The 14,190-nt window shown below is 49.2% G+C and overlaps 1 protein-coding gene across 6 annotated transcripts in view; it reads right to left on the reverse strand.

Moving 5' to 3' along the window:
* The window catches only part of CLEC16A (C-type lectin domain containing 16A), a 199,328-nt gene that overhangs the window by 145,225 nt on the left and 39,913 nt on the right, over positions 1-14,190 (reverse strand). For 4 of the 6 annotated variants that reach the window (XM_036226098.1, XM_016159633.2, XM_036226101.1 and 1 more), the window contains one exon: positions 3,323-3,554. In XM_036226098.1, coding sequence (XP_036081991.1) covers positions 3,323-3,554 — 232 coding nt within the window. The remainder of the gene's footprint in view (positions 1-3,322; positions 3,555-14,190) is intronic. The other 2 variants (XM_036226100.1, XM_036226099.1) reach the window with 1 other exon arrangement.

Consider the following 14,190-nt stretch of genomic DNA (forward strand, 5'->3'; position numbering starts at 1 on the left):
CCGTCACATTGAGGCAGAGCAAATTTCTTTGCAAACCGGGGATGGGAATGGGGAGGTCGAGGGCTGCACATTCATTTCACACGGCTTCCTCGTCTGGGCTTAAATGTGGAGGAGGTGTGAGTTTTGGGTGCCGCATTTGTAGAAAAAAACATGTTAATGCCACCTTCAAATCAGGTCATGGCAAAATTGTGACTTGTAACCACATGCCTCTTTACTCCTGTGCTTTGGGCTGCCTTTTTAAGAGTTCGGCACTAACATGGGGACGGCGGGGTGGGCAGCGGGTAACTGGTGCCAGCCTGTCTTTACTGAAAAGTCACCTGTGCCTGTCTGTTACAACCAGTCTGTCAGAGAACACTTAGATCCAGAGACAATGCGAGATGCTTGCTAGAGAAGAACTAATTAGGAGCAGAAAACAGCCACCTATCTACCTCAAACCGGAAGGGAGAAGATGGCCTTCAGAGGGCGGGAGTAACAGCAGCGCTGTGGCTTTCTAGGCTAGCATCTTCTGTTTCTGCTGGTCCGGCATCTGTGCCCCCTTTCTTCTGACGAATGCATCTCATTTTTCACTGAGGGAGTCACTGCAGGGCAGACACGTGACCCAGGCCTGGCCAGTCAGCACAGAACGTGCCTCTCCAGCGATAGGCAAGCCAGGCCCTTTGGCATTGACGAGCATCGGCCCCGGGACTTCAGCTGCGGCCCGAGGGAAGGGGCACCTCCCTCTCCACTGGGTGGTGAGTTGGCAGCAGGCAAGCCTGGCATTGTCGACAGTCAAATCTGCACCTGGCTTTAGCCCTGCCTAAGCCTCTCAGTTACAGGAACAATAATCGCCCTTTTTGCTTAAGCCAATCTGAGTTGAATTTCTAAATCTTACAAATTCAAGACTCCTAACATGTCCTCATTAAAAAACAAAAACAAAAAAAGATCATCACATGAATTATGTTTTCTATACTCATAATTTCCAGAAGGGAAAATGAAGCCCAGACTTGAGACCATTCGAGGCCCACAGCAACCTGGATGTCAAGACAGGGGTGCAAGTCTGCAGGTCAGGTCTCCCATCTGCCAGGCGCCCCTCCATCTACACTGTCCTCTGGCTTGAAACTGAATGAGAGAATGTGCCTGACGCCCTTCCAAGTCACAGGAATTAACAGCTGTGTGGTTTTACCCGAACACAGAAACAGTCTAAGGAGAGAACACCCACCAGCCACGCCTTCAAATATAAGAATAGCTAAGAGATCAAATATGTGATTCAAAAAGCCCCAGAATACAACTCCTGCTGCCCAGTCAGGTGTCTCTTTGCTGGGTGGGGCTGTGAAAGCTGTGTTTATTTATGGGGAGCTGAGTGGGAAGACTAATGCAAGTTCTCGAAAATAATAAGGCACCAAAATTCGGAGGGCCTCGCTGAGAGGTGTGCTCAACTGGGCTTCGAAGTCGACACCAACAGTCCAAGCAAAGCCTTGGGGGATTCCTGGGCCCTGTCTGGCACAACCTGGCCAAGCGACCGCCTAGAAAATAGGTTTCTCGAAGCTGGTAAACCTTCTTCCCTTTGCCCCCGGCACAGAGCAGGTGGGCTGGGCGTGCAGGCGTCCCTACTCCGACCCCGGCAGGGAGCTGGAATGGCAGCCTTGCCAAGCCGCGGAAGGCCCTGTGCACAGGCCTGGGCCGCCTGGCTGACTCATTTGGTTGTGTGCTTGAGGCCAAGCCTGCCCTGTCCACACCACGGTTAGTCACGGCCCAGGACTGGTTAGAGAGCAGCCCTTAAAAGGACTGGAATGAAAGAGGTAGCATCTTTCCAAAACAAAATCGACAAGAACACAGTGTACAAAATGGGGTAAAATTGTCGTTTTCCCCCTCATGTGGCTATAAGACGGCTAAACCTAGGGTTTAAGCAGACAATTTTCTCCCGAGTTAAAAAAAATATATATATCCAAACGATACAAATAAGCAAACAAGTATGGCTTCCCTCGTGTTTGCCCCTCACCCCCACCACCACCAATGTGATATTTGCTGGCGAAGTTTTCTGAGTCAAAAGAGCATTCCTAAACCAAAATGCTTACCCCGCACTTTGAGCAGAAATAAAAGTATACTGGAGCTCTCAGCCACAAAAGGAGGGCTGGGTGGCACCAGAGAGATACTTTGGTGATATTTATCAAAATGTGTTCGTGACATTCACTGAGAACCGTCAAGAATCAGAAAGAGGCCAGCTGGAAGGGGACAGGGTGGGAGTGGTTTGGACAGCACAATCCCCCAGATAAATGGGCTCCCAGTCACCGATTTACTGAGGCGCTCTGTTTCCCAGCTTTGGATGCCTGGGACTAGAGACTCGCACAGTCCAGGCTGATGGGGCAGGGAGAGCTGGCTTCAGAGCCGCCGCTGCGAGCCCAGACCCAGGAGGATGGCTTGTAGGAAGTGCTCCCCACAACCCCAGCACATCACAGTCTGAGGAGACCCGGTGTCTGTCCCAGGAGGTGTGTTGGGAGCTCATGCCCAGCAAGCAGAGCCCCCGTTCCACTTACACCCCATCGCCTCCTTCACCCTGAGTGCCCAGAGCCGTGGCCAGGGACCCCTTCTGTGTGGCTGTGTGCCCAGCCCATGACACAAGGAACTGGACGGTTTATGTTTGCTTAATCCCAGAGCAGACCATGCTCCCAGACTGAGAAGGTCTTAGCATCTAAACGAGAGGGAGGTGAAAAATAAAATAGAATCATTTCTGACAAAGGCACACGGCCACCGAACACAAGTGTACCTCACTCTAAACAGACAGGACTTCTGGAAAATATTAATATAAGAACCTAGGGGATTATAGTTGATTATTTGATTCCGAAAAACCCCCAATCTTATCGAAAGCAGTTAAGTTCATTAAACATCGGCCCCCTTCCTTCCTGCAGTGCAATGGAAATAATGACTTCTGTTGAAAATCATAATCCCAAGTTATCAGGGATAATAAGATCAGCGATGATGACAGAGGCAATGATGATAAAAACAGCAGTCACAGTAGCAGCAGTAACAGCAAATACTTATGACATGGGCCAGGTACTGTTCTGAGCGTATTACATGTGTCAACTCATTTAATTCTTATAATAAAGTAAATACTACTTGTTACACTCTTTTTACAGATGGGGAAACTGAGGCATGGGTTAAGGGTAAAGAACCCTACTCCAGGTCACCTGTCCGGTGAGGACAGGCCTTGTACCAGATCTGCCTCCAAATGGCTGGGCTGGCTGTACAGAGTGAGGTACACAGGTGTCAGGAATGGAGAGACGCACCGGCTGACACACGAGAGGGGACCAGACACAAATGACAGCCTGGCTCGCAGCGCACTCACCTTCATTCTCCCCACTTGTCTTGATGCCTTTTGAACCACCCTCTGTACCTTTAGCCTTCTCGGCGTCGTCTTGGGCATCCTCAGCGGGCCCTTTCTCCTCATCTTCTTCCTCCCCAACATTTTTGTAGTTGGGTCTCTTTTGCACCCGCCGCTTGCCTTTGTGCTTGTTCATTTCGAGGGACCGCTCGAGCGTCTCGGTGGGTTTAATGAAGCACCGAATGCTGGGCTTGGCCTGGGAAAGTTGAACCAAGACAACAGACAGATTTGAACCTTGGTACCTCACTGGATCCCATCACACTGCCCGGGAGTTTCTGCCCCAAGAAATTCATTTCCGAAACAACAAATGCTACCTCCTAGCTTGCAATTAGATTATTAACATCATCATTATTAAATAATCGAGACAACAGCACCAGCTCCCTTTTCCTGCCCTCCATCCAAAGTCAGAAACTCCCTACCTCACCAACACCAGCTCTCTGCTTCCCAAAGGCAAGTCATTTGTATAAGATACAGATTTCTGGTTAATACTTTATGGTACTTGGTATGTGCCAGATGCTGTTCTAAGGGCTCTTGACTATATTATCTCACTTAAACCTTATGACCCCATAAGATAGTACTGTTATTATCCTCATTTTACAGATGAAGAAACTGAAGCTCAAAGACACTAATGATCCACCCAAGGTCACACAGCCAGGAGGTGGAAGAGCTAGGATTCGAACACATACGCCATCTGCACATTTATGTCTTAACTATAGCACACCGATGTTATTCTAATATAGATAAATTCATTTTAGGAATGGGACTACAACCAACTAAAAAGCTTCTGCAACAGCAAAAGAAGGCATCGACAAGGTAAAGAAACAACCATACAAATGGGGAAATATATTTGCAAGCAATGCCTCCCATTAAGGGCCTAATATCCAAAATACACGAAGAACTCATACATACAACTCAATAACAACAACACCAACAAAAAACAATCCAATTTACAAATGGGCAGAGGATCGGAAGAGATACTTCTCCCAAGAAGACATACAAATGGCCAACAAACATATGAAAGGATGTTCAACATCGCTAGCTATTAGGGAAACGCAAATCAAAACCGCAATGAGATACCATCTGTTAGAATGGCTGTTATCAACAGGACAAGTAATAACAAGTGTTGGTGAGGATGTGGAGAAAAAGAAACCCTCATACACTGCTGGTGGGACTGCAAATTGGTATAGCCACCATGGAAAACAGCATGGAGGTTCCTCAAAAAACTAAGAATCGACCTACCATATGATTTAGCAATCCCTCTACTAGGTGTTTCCTCCAAAGACTTGAAAACATATATCCAAAAAGATATTTGCACACTGATGTTCATAGCAGCATTATTCACAGTGGCCAGGAAATGTAAACAACTGAAGTGTCTTACGATAGATGACTGGATAAAGAAGATGTGGTACATAGATACAATGGAATATTACGCAGCCATAAGAAGAGATGAAATACTTCCATATGCGACAACATGGATGGACCTTGAGATAATCATGCTAAGCGAAATAAGCCAGACAGAAAAAGTTGGAAACCACATGATATCATTTATTTGTGGGATATAAGCCTAAAAGCGACAAACAAATATGACAAACAAACAGAGACTCGTGGATGTGGACAGTAGGTTAGTGGTTACCAGAGGATGGGGGAGAGAAATGGGAGAGGTAGATGGGGTAAAGGGGTCAAATATGTGGTGACAGAAATGTAACTATGGGCAGTGAAAATACAGTGCAAATATATATGGCTTACTGTTGAATTGTATACCTGAAACTTACTGGATTTCATTAACCAATGTCACCATAATAATATGAATGAACGAATGAATGAATGAATGAATGAAACTGCATAACACAAGACATGGAACACCAGTGTACGTCGCTATTATAAATATAAATAACATGAAAGAAAAAGCAAGGTAACTGGATATAGCCAAATACTGGCTCTCCTCAGAAGTGGGCCTAGCAAGTATCAGTGATAACGCTCATCCCAAGGGAAGCTTGCCTCAAAGGAAGAAGTTTTTTCCTAAAAAGTCAGAAGGCTTCTAAGAGAAATGAAGAAGGCCTGTTGTAAACATGGCTGTATTTCAGTCCTTGTAACAACCAGGAGATATGAGGATTATCGGTCTCATTTTACAGATAAGAAAACTGAGACTCAGAAGTGTTAGGTGACTTGCCCGGATGTCACACAGCTGCTGAGCAGCAGAGTCAGAATTTAAATAGAAGCCTGCCCAATTCTGAAGCTCAAACTCTTCCTAAAATAACAGTGCTTCACTAGGAGCTCGAACTCAGTTCTATAATTAGTACTTTCTGAAAAGTATTTACATGCAAACAGATTAGAAAGAAGCAGAGACAAAAGAAAACTGTCTGATTTATTTGGGGAAGGATTCTGATTGAAGTGTTTTTCTCTTTCCAGGGTCTGGATGATGTTCAGACATCATTTTATCATTAAAGAAGGAGAAAATTTTAAAGTAAACTTTTCCATTATCTTGATATGATTTATCCATCTTCTGAATTTACCCCAAACAACCACCAATTGTATTCCGGGGGGGCCACCGTATCTTGCCAATAAGTGGAATGTGTTTAAGGAACACAAATTAATTTCAATAACACTCAAAACAAAACGTAATTGAAAGCGAAATTAGCATCCAAATTCGAACATTAATTTTTATTTACCCACGTAGAATTATTCAACCACAGAAATGACAGATGAATTAAGATATAATTCTAGTGTCCAGGAAACCCAGAGAGCGCATTACAGATGCCAACCCCCAAGAGCCGAGATAGAAGCCTTCCGAGTGTGCGCTGCTTGACAGACGGCATCCATCAGAGCCCGCTCAGGATGCCGTGATGGAATGCAGCTCCAGATCCCCACCGTATCTTCTCCTGAAGTACCCGAACCTGCTAAAAGTTAGGGCTCCTAGATGAAGTGACTGCTTCCTCCGATAGCCACTTATCCCGGCGAGTGTCAGAGCATGCCATTACACAATCAAAGCTTTCAGAAACAGAAAACTGAGACCCAATGCGGAGCAAAACACCACCCAGTTAGAAGTTACGAGCCAATTCACAAGGATGGCTGTAGAAACCTCTCCCTGAGCTCTGTGCAGACTCAGATGTACAGAATTGACAGATCTATGGGAAGTGAAACGGTGCACAAAGCCCAGGGCTGGTGGAGCTGTGCGAACCCGAGCCGAACGCCACCTGAGCTGTGGAGCCTCTCTGAGCTTCAGGCTCCTCGTCTAACACATAGGACAAGTAACTCTGACCTAGAACTGTATGAAATCATAGACATAACATTCCTTCAGAACCTGGCAATACAGTAAGCAGCCAACGTATGAAGGACAGTCACCTTCCTTTCCCTTTCTACATTAAAAAAAAAAAAAATCAACTGTGAAAATGAATTTAAAAACTTTCCCAAGGGATCTGCTTTTCTCAGTGATCAGGTGCTTGGGAGTGGAAGAAGGGAAATTTCAAACCTTTAAAATGCAACCTACCCAGTAACAGCTGGAAATAACCTAGATGTCCATCGACAAGGGAGCAGTTAATTATGGTCTGTCCACAGAGTGGGAATCCACGTGGATGCTAAAAAGACTGAGGTCTTTTTTTATATCTAGCGATACTGATACAGAAACAGCACCAGGATGAAAAAAGCAAGAGCAGGGAACACGACAGGGTCCCTTTTTGGTGAAGCTTATCAAAGGCTCCACGTGATGGTACTAACACAATTTCTCCTGGAAAGCTGCATAAGAACATATTGGTATTTCACCTTTGGGTGGGTGTATACCCACCAAGTATACTTACAATTTTTTCATGTCTACATTTTTCCATTGGGTTTGAAATTTCTCATCATGTATGCACATTGACATTTTAAAAAATTTGACAAGGATCATTTGGACATTGGAACTATGGACTTGTTTTTCCCTCTTTTCTTCCATATTAAAAAAAAAAAACCTAATTTTTTTCTTAATACAAACATCAAATCTCACAGTCAACATGGAGAAGCTGATAGGGCTTGGCTGGGAGACGGGGGCAGCGATTCGAGATCATTCCTGCTGTTCTGCTCAGAGCCTTCCGACTGCAAGCCTCTTTGTCGCGCTGGACAATCCCAGACGTCCCAGATGCAAAGCCCCCAGAAGGGTCCCTTCCATCTTACTTCCCACTGTGCTCTTGACACTAAACCAGGTGCCTGCAAAAGGCAGGGCCTTGATGGGATGGGGCGCTGAGTGAATTCAGGGCTGGCTGTACCACACTGTATCCAAAATGAAGCAGAGTATAACAAAGAAGGAAAGGGAAGAAGAGAAGAAACACGTTGCCTGACCATCAGGAGCTGACCGCTGCACAGTGGGAGAGCGAGCAAGTGTGATGAAACTACCCGGAAGTCGTGAAGCCCACTTCAGAGTCAAAAATCAGAAGGCTCGGGTTTTCCTTCTCATAAAGAAAACACACCATGCGTGCCCCAGAGAAAAGTATTCTGCCAAGTATGGTCTGTTTCCCAAATGCCGCAGAAGAGGTTGGACTGAGGGCTCAGCTCCCAGGGACCTGGATGGATCCTGAGCCGCAGGGGCGTGGCGATCCGGGGCCCTCCTTGATTCACAGACATTCTGCCAGGTGCCCAAGCTGGGGATGCAGGGCGAGAGCCATGGGCTCTGGCTGGACATTCAGGCTGGCTTCTGGGGTCAGGGGCAGCTGAAGGCCAGCAATGTGATTTCGGGGGTGGCCCAAGGGCTTAACTGCTCCCTAACGTGTCTGTCACTGCCTGCTGGTTAACGACACCTTCCACTAGCTGTCACCCCTCCAATCTAAGGCTTTGGGCCTTGCTTAAAAGTTGAATGCTCGAGGTAACTCCTCAGCGGTCGACAATAGCTAAGGCCTTTTAGGGGCTGTGGGATCTGAGAGCAGGCTCTGCGAGGACAATGAGAAGGGGTCAGGAGCAAGGGGTCAGGAGGAGGACAGAAACACATAAGGCCAGCGTCTGAGCGAAGAAGACACAGCGTCACCGATGCCACAATGTCAAACAGGACGTCCTCCACCAGGCCTGGCTCGCCCCCCTTAGAAGGCCAGACACAGGCTGCACGTGAAAAGGGTAGTTGCCATCAGTCAATCAATTAATCAACCAATCAAGGATTCTGCTTACAGTTAAAAACCCAAACTCTCCATTTAAAAACATGTGCATATATCTCATGTTTTCCTGTGCTGATAGATATGTGCACGACGGCGCATCGAGCACGGTCTGGGAGGCCACACAAACTGAAAACAGTGGTTCCTTCTGAGGAAGGCACTGAGGTTGGGGGAACTTTCACTTTCTACTCTAGCTGCTTCTATATCATTCAGTTATTTTACTCAAGAAAGTACGACCGGTGCCATTTAAATGTAAAGGCCACTTTGAGAGAATGTACTAATGCCACTGAACTGTGTACTTAAAAATGGTTAATCCATCGTAAACGTTATTCATTAAACATATTTCACCACAATTTTAAAAAATACCTTTAAAAAGGCACCTCTGGAGGTCAGAACGGTGATTAGCTGGGGGGAGGGGCTGTGGGGTGGGTGCTGGTTAGAGGCTGAGAGGGATCCGCACGGGATGCCTGAAATGTTTTCTGTCTTCACCTGAACCACACTAAACATAATCATATGTACAAAGCCATCGAGCAATACACCGAAAATACTCCACTTTTATGCACTTTATTATCTCTCAAAAAAAATTTTTTTCCTAGACTTTGTTTTCCATAAAGTCAGACTGTCACAGTGCCCTAAATACAAGCTAGGAGACCATCGGACAACTCAGGAAGCTGGGTTCACTGCAGCCAACAGGGGGCTGACCCAGTCCTTCCCTGCGCCCCGAGGAGACACCAAGTGTGGGGCTGAGAGCCAGGAAGCCGAGGCCACACCTTCGCCGCGCTGGCAGCCCAGCAGAGGCAGGTAGTGTCCTGTCGCGTGTCCCAGGAGACAAGTGGGAGGAAGAGGACGCCAGGGGCACGGAGTGGGAACGGTGCCAGGCCAGGGGTCAGGGGAGCTTAGGAGGTGACAGCAGCTGTGCCCGGGACACAATGTGCTTGGCCAGCTCCCCAGGCGGCAGCACAAACATGGGAAGTCAGGGGGTGGTGCTGGGCCGGCCGGGCGGCCTCTCCAGACAGCTGTTCATGAAGGAGCCCATGATGCTCATGGCCTAGGAAGCGCCGCCGGGGTGCCCTTGCCCCAGCACCCTACTCACTAGTCACACTACCTGCTGAGTGTGTTTCAGTGGTGCAGCGGGGAGGGGAGAAGGAAGAGGCTGGAGAGTGGCCAGGACAAGGAATGTGGGACACCGGGCAGAATCTTGGTTGAGAAAGAAATGGGGAAAAAAGAGACTGGCGGCTAACGGGGGCAAGAAAGGGACAGGACTTATGACACAGCCCCAGGATTCTGCCTGGATCTGTCATAATAACAAAGCGAAGGAAGCTCACCTTCAGGCTCTCTTGGGCCTAGCCCACTCACCTTTCGAGAGAGCAACTAGGATCCTTTTGTTCAAACAGCTCTGCGAAGGGATTTGAGAACTATGAAAAAGGTTTTCCCCAAGAAAGGAGGCAGCCATACTGACTCACAGAAACAGGCCCCCAACGCAAGGGCAGAGGTGAGACCAGACTTCACATCCACTTACTGGCTGAGTGACGCTGACTGAATGAGCCTCAGTTTCCTCATCTGCAAAACAGGGTTCATAGCATCCATCATATGCTGCCATGGGGCCGAAATGAGATCCTGACTGCAAAAATGCCTGGCATACTGCCGGCCACAAATGGGTGACTCTAGAAATATTTGTTCACCTTCGACCCTCTGGCAAACAGCTCACTAGGATGGAAGAGATGGCAGGGGGAAGGGCTTTTAAAAAACAATTGCACTCTGTTTTAAACTTGACTCCCTAATTCCCAGCAACTTGTTGTTTGCTGGCTTTCTGGTTTGTTAGTGGTCTAGACTCAGCCTCTCCAAAGTGTTCCTGGGACCATGGCCACTCTCCGCACCCTCCAGCCTCAGGGGCAGGGACCGGTGGGGTGCACAGCGCGAAGGTGGGGTAGGATCCCCAGGGACACGGGAGCAGCCGGAGCCTGGACTCGGTGTCCTACTCTACTTGTTGTGAGTCCTGGCTGTGCTGCTCACCACTTCTTCCTCTATGGGCCTCGGTTTCCACCCCCAGGGTTGCTGTGGGATGCCGAGAGGTAGCACACTCTCTTGTCACCTTTTCCAGGTAATAACAACCGTAACACTCAGTGAGCATCTGCAACACGCCCAGCACTGCTCTGAGTACTTTACATACATGGACTTACTTTATCCTCCAAACCAGGGGTCCCCAACCCCTGGGCCATAGAGCAGGAGGTGAGCAGCAGGCAAGGGAGCCAAGTTTCATCTGTATCTGCAGCCGCTCCCCAGTGCTGGCATCACCGCCTCAGCTCCACCTCAGATCCTCAGGCATTAGATTCTCATAGGAGCACCAGTCCCTGGTGCCACAAAAGTTGGGGACCGGTGCTCCAAACAACTGAATGGGGCAGGGAGCTATAGAGAGTGAGGGACCTGCCCAAGGTCACCAGCTAGCGAGAGGCAGAGCCAGGATTTGAACCCAGGAAGTCTAGTTTCACTGCCCGTGTGCTCGACCATTCTGCTGCTTTGCTCAAACACCCATCCCCTTCAACAAGCACTGCTGAGCCTCCCAACGTGGGGCCAGCCCCCTGGAGGACTGGTGTAAAGGCATTACACTGTCACACTAATTGGAGGAGCAGGGAGCCAGCCCTGTGGAACACAAGCTCAGGGACAGTTTACCCATCACTCATCAGGTGGCCCTCTGACTTGACGATCATTACAGCTAGCCATAATACGTAATTGTTTCCCATTTTCGCCTCATAAACACAGAGCTCCCAACATCATAGGAGGTCACCAAGCATAGCATAACCAACAGCACCACAGTACGTGGCTTTGCAACTGGCTGCAGAGGGAGACGGGCCAATAATCGCTGCAGAGTGAGCCTCCTCTCATTCCAGGATGAGGTGACCAGCAAGCAGACATCAGACCGAATCAACTCCAGCGTGATGTACGGGGGCGAGTGTTACGCGCCAAACCCTGAGTAACGTGCGGCTGCGGAACCAACGCCGACCGCGCGTCCGGAACGCACCACCGCGACCACATCAGCGAGGCGTCTGGGCAACGCTGCCAGATTTCACGGGGAAAATAAAACCTAGCGAGGGGGAAACATGAGGAGGAAACAGGCCACTTCCATTAACAAGAGGAGCGTGGCAATTCTTCCCCACGAACTGGCCCATTACCAGGGGGCGTCGCAGCTGCAGAGGCATAGACCACAGCAACGCCCGTTTATCTGGAACCGGAACGAGCTCAGCTCAGGAGACGCGCACCGCTCGCTCGCTCAGCACTCTTGTGGGGACAGCAGGGAATAACAAGACAGGGCCGTGACTTCTGAGACGGCGACCTCTGGGTGTTGCTGGGTCTGCAGGAGACCCGCCTCCCCGCCCGGCCTCCTCCACCCCAGGCCATGTTCTCTGTCCCCTACAAGGCCTCACCTGGCAGTCAATCAGGAGCTAATGCATGCTTACGGGATGAATTAACTGCAAGATATTTATGACTGAAGAGGCATGTTCGACGCTCATGCAAAATAAAGTATACTTTTTCATTAAATAACGACATATCACGCACTTATTTGGTATTTCCTTAGGAAGAGTATTTTACTCTATTTTGTTTTGTGAAAAATGATAATGGACTATGAAAGATTGGTGACCCTCAGGCACCCAAAATATTAGGTCCAGAACCCTACATCTCATGCTCAACTGGAAATGACTGTGACTTCAGACAGTGACATAAGGACACAAAATAGAAACAACACGAAGATTCGGGGCTAGACACCTGTCGCCCCTGCAACGGGGTGACAACAGAATGGTCACTTGCGCATCCTCTGGGAGAATGGGAGATAACACGACCCCACCCTCCGGGCTGTTACGAGACTTAAACGAGATGTTAGAAGAACTTGCGCATTCCTCTTTTCTAAAATGGAAAACGTCCCCTCTCCCATTGACCCGGTACATTTCTCGCATGCTGGCCTCTCTCTGATCCCAGACGGCCGCTCATTCCCACCGAGGGCTCTGACTCACCATTTTCCACGCCCTGACCATCACGACCCTTGACCCCAGCCCTCTCCCCAACTCTCATCGGGGTGAGCGAGCTCCTCATCCTTCAGTCCGCGCATCCAATGTCATCTCCCCAGGGAGGACTTCCCTCATCATTACCTCCCAAACCTGTTTCCTCTTTCTTCCCAGATCTGGTCTTAAGTCTGTGCTGACGAGCTTGTTTACTGTTCCCCAGCCCAGAATATCGGGACAGGGGATTTCATCTGTTTCGGTCATCCTGTGTTCCCTGCGGCCAGCACAACGCCTGCCCGGAATCTGCGGGTGCTCCAGAAACCCCTGTGGGGGGAGGGAGAAAAGGGGAGCAGACCCGCCAGCCTGGCACGCTGCAAGTGCCCAACAGATGGGCGCCGCTCACACCAGGGAGTGACCCGTCCAGAGGCGGGTGTCACCGGAACATCATCATCTGAAGGAATGAATGTGCTTTTCTTTTTCTTTCTCTTTGCTCGTGAAGCTCTCGAGAACCTGTCCCTCTGCCTGGCTGGAGGTTACCAGGAAGGTCCCCTAGGGGAAGGTTAGGAGCATCTCAGCGGGTGGGCAGCGGGCGGCCATCCTCCGGCCAGCCTGGCCTCAGAACTCACTGGAGAACTTCACTAACCGTGTCCTGGGATGAGCTGCACCCACCTGCCATGTCTATCGGCCTCAGCCAGGCAATGAGTGACACACCACTCCCCTCCCGGCCCGCTGTCATTAAATCGCTGGCGCACCAGGAGAGGGAAGAGGACAGAGCAGCCCTGTTCTCACCCACGTGCGGCCCCTGGCTTCTCATCAGGCAAAGCACCCCAAGCAACGCCAGGTTTCCTGGCTGGAGGACTTCGGCTCTGACCGACCCGGATCTCTTTGCGCATTAGAGACACGGCGCTCAATTCTCTCACTGATATTCATTATTTTGTGACAATGGATGTTTCCTGCAGAAACCACTTTAAGCACTGGAGACACAGAGCTTAAGACATTCCCACTTGTCTCAGTGAAAACTCCCAAGTCTGCCAATGGCTCCAAGGTGCCGCATGCCGGGGACCCTCATCCCCCTTCCTACTCCTCCTTGCTGTTGCTCCGACATCCGGGCATGCTGCTGCCTCGGGGCCTTTGCACTGGCTCTTGCTGGCCAAAATATTCTTCCCCCCAGATATGCGCATGACTCACTCCCTCACTTCCTTCACGTCCATACTCAAATGTCACCTTCCCAGTGAAGCCACCCTGTGGAGAACCACATCCCACCCAAGCCGCCCAGCACTGCCCCCTCCCCCTTCTCCGCTTCCTACTGCTGCCTCTCTACATTCTAATACGCAATATTTACTAAGAGTTTTATTGTTCCTCTCCCTTTTCCCAACACGGCAGAAGCTCCCAGAGGTCAGGAGTCTTTGTCTCATTCCCTGGTGTATCTGCTGTGCTTAGAACAGCACCTGATATTAGCCCAATAATTATCTGTTGAATAGATGAATAAATAATGCTGACCCAGCTTTAAGGAACTCAAGAGTCTGGTTAAAAGCCTCAAATGCCCAAAGATACCAGGCGACTGATGAAAACTAACAAAGCCCCAGGGGCAGAGTCTACACCAGCACCATTGGTGCCTCGTTCTTCTGACCCCATCCTCGATTTTCCTGATTTTAGCAGAAACCTGGAAGAAGTCACCAGTGGTTCAGTACAGACGAGTCTCAGGGCAGACCCATGCAGCAGGGGG

This window comes from Rousettus aegyptiacus, unplaced genomic scaffold (assembly GCF_014176215.1).
Source record: "Rousettus aegyptiacus isolate mRouAeg1 unplaced genomic scaffold, mRouAeg1.p scaffold_m13_p_8, whole genome shotgun sequence".
Lineage (NCBI taxonomy): Eukaryota > Metazoa > Chordata > Mammalia > Chiroptera > Pteropodidae > Rousettus > Rousettus aegyptiacus.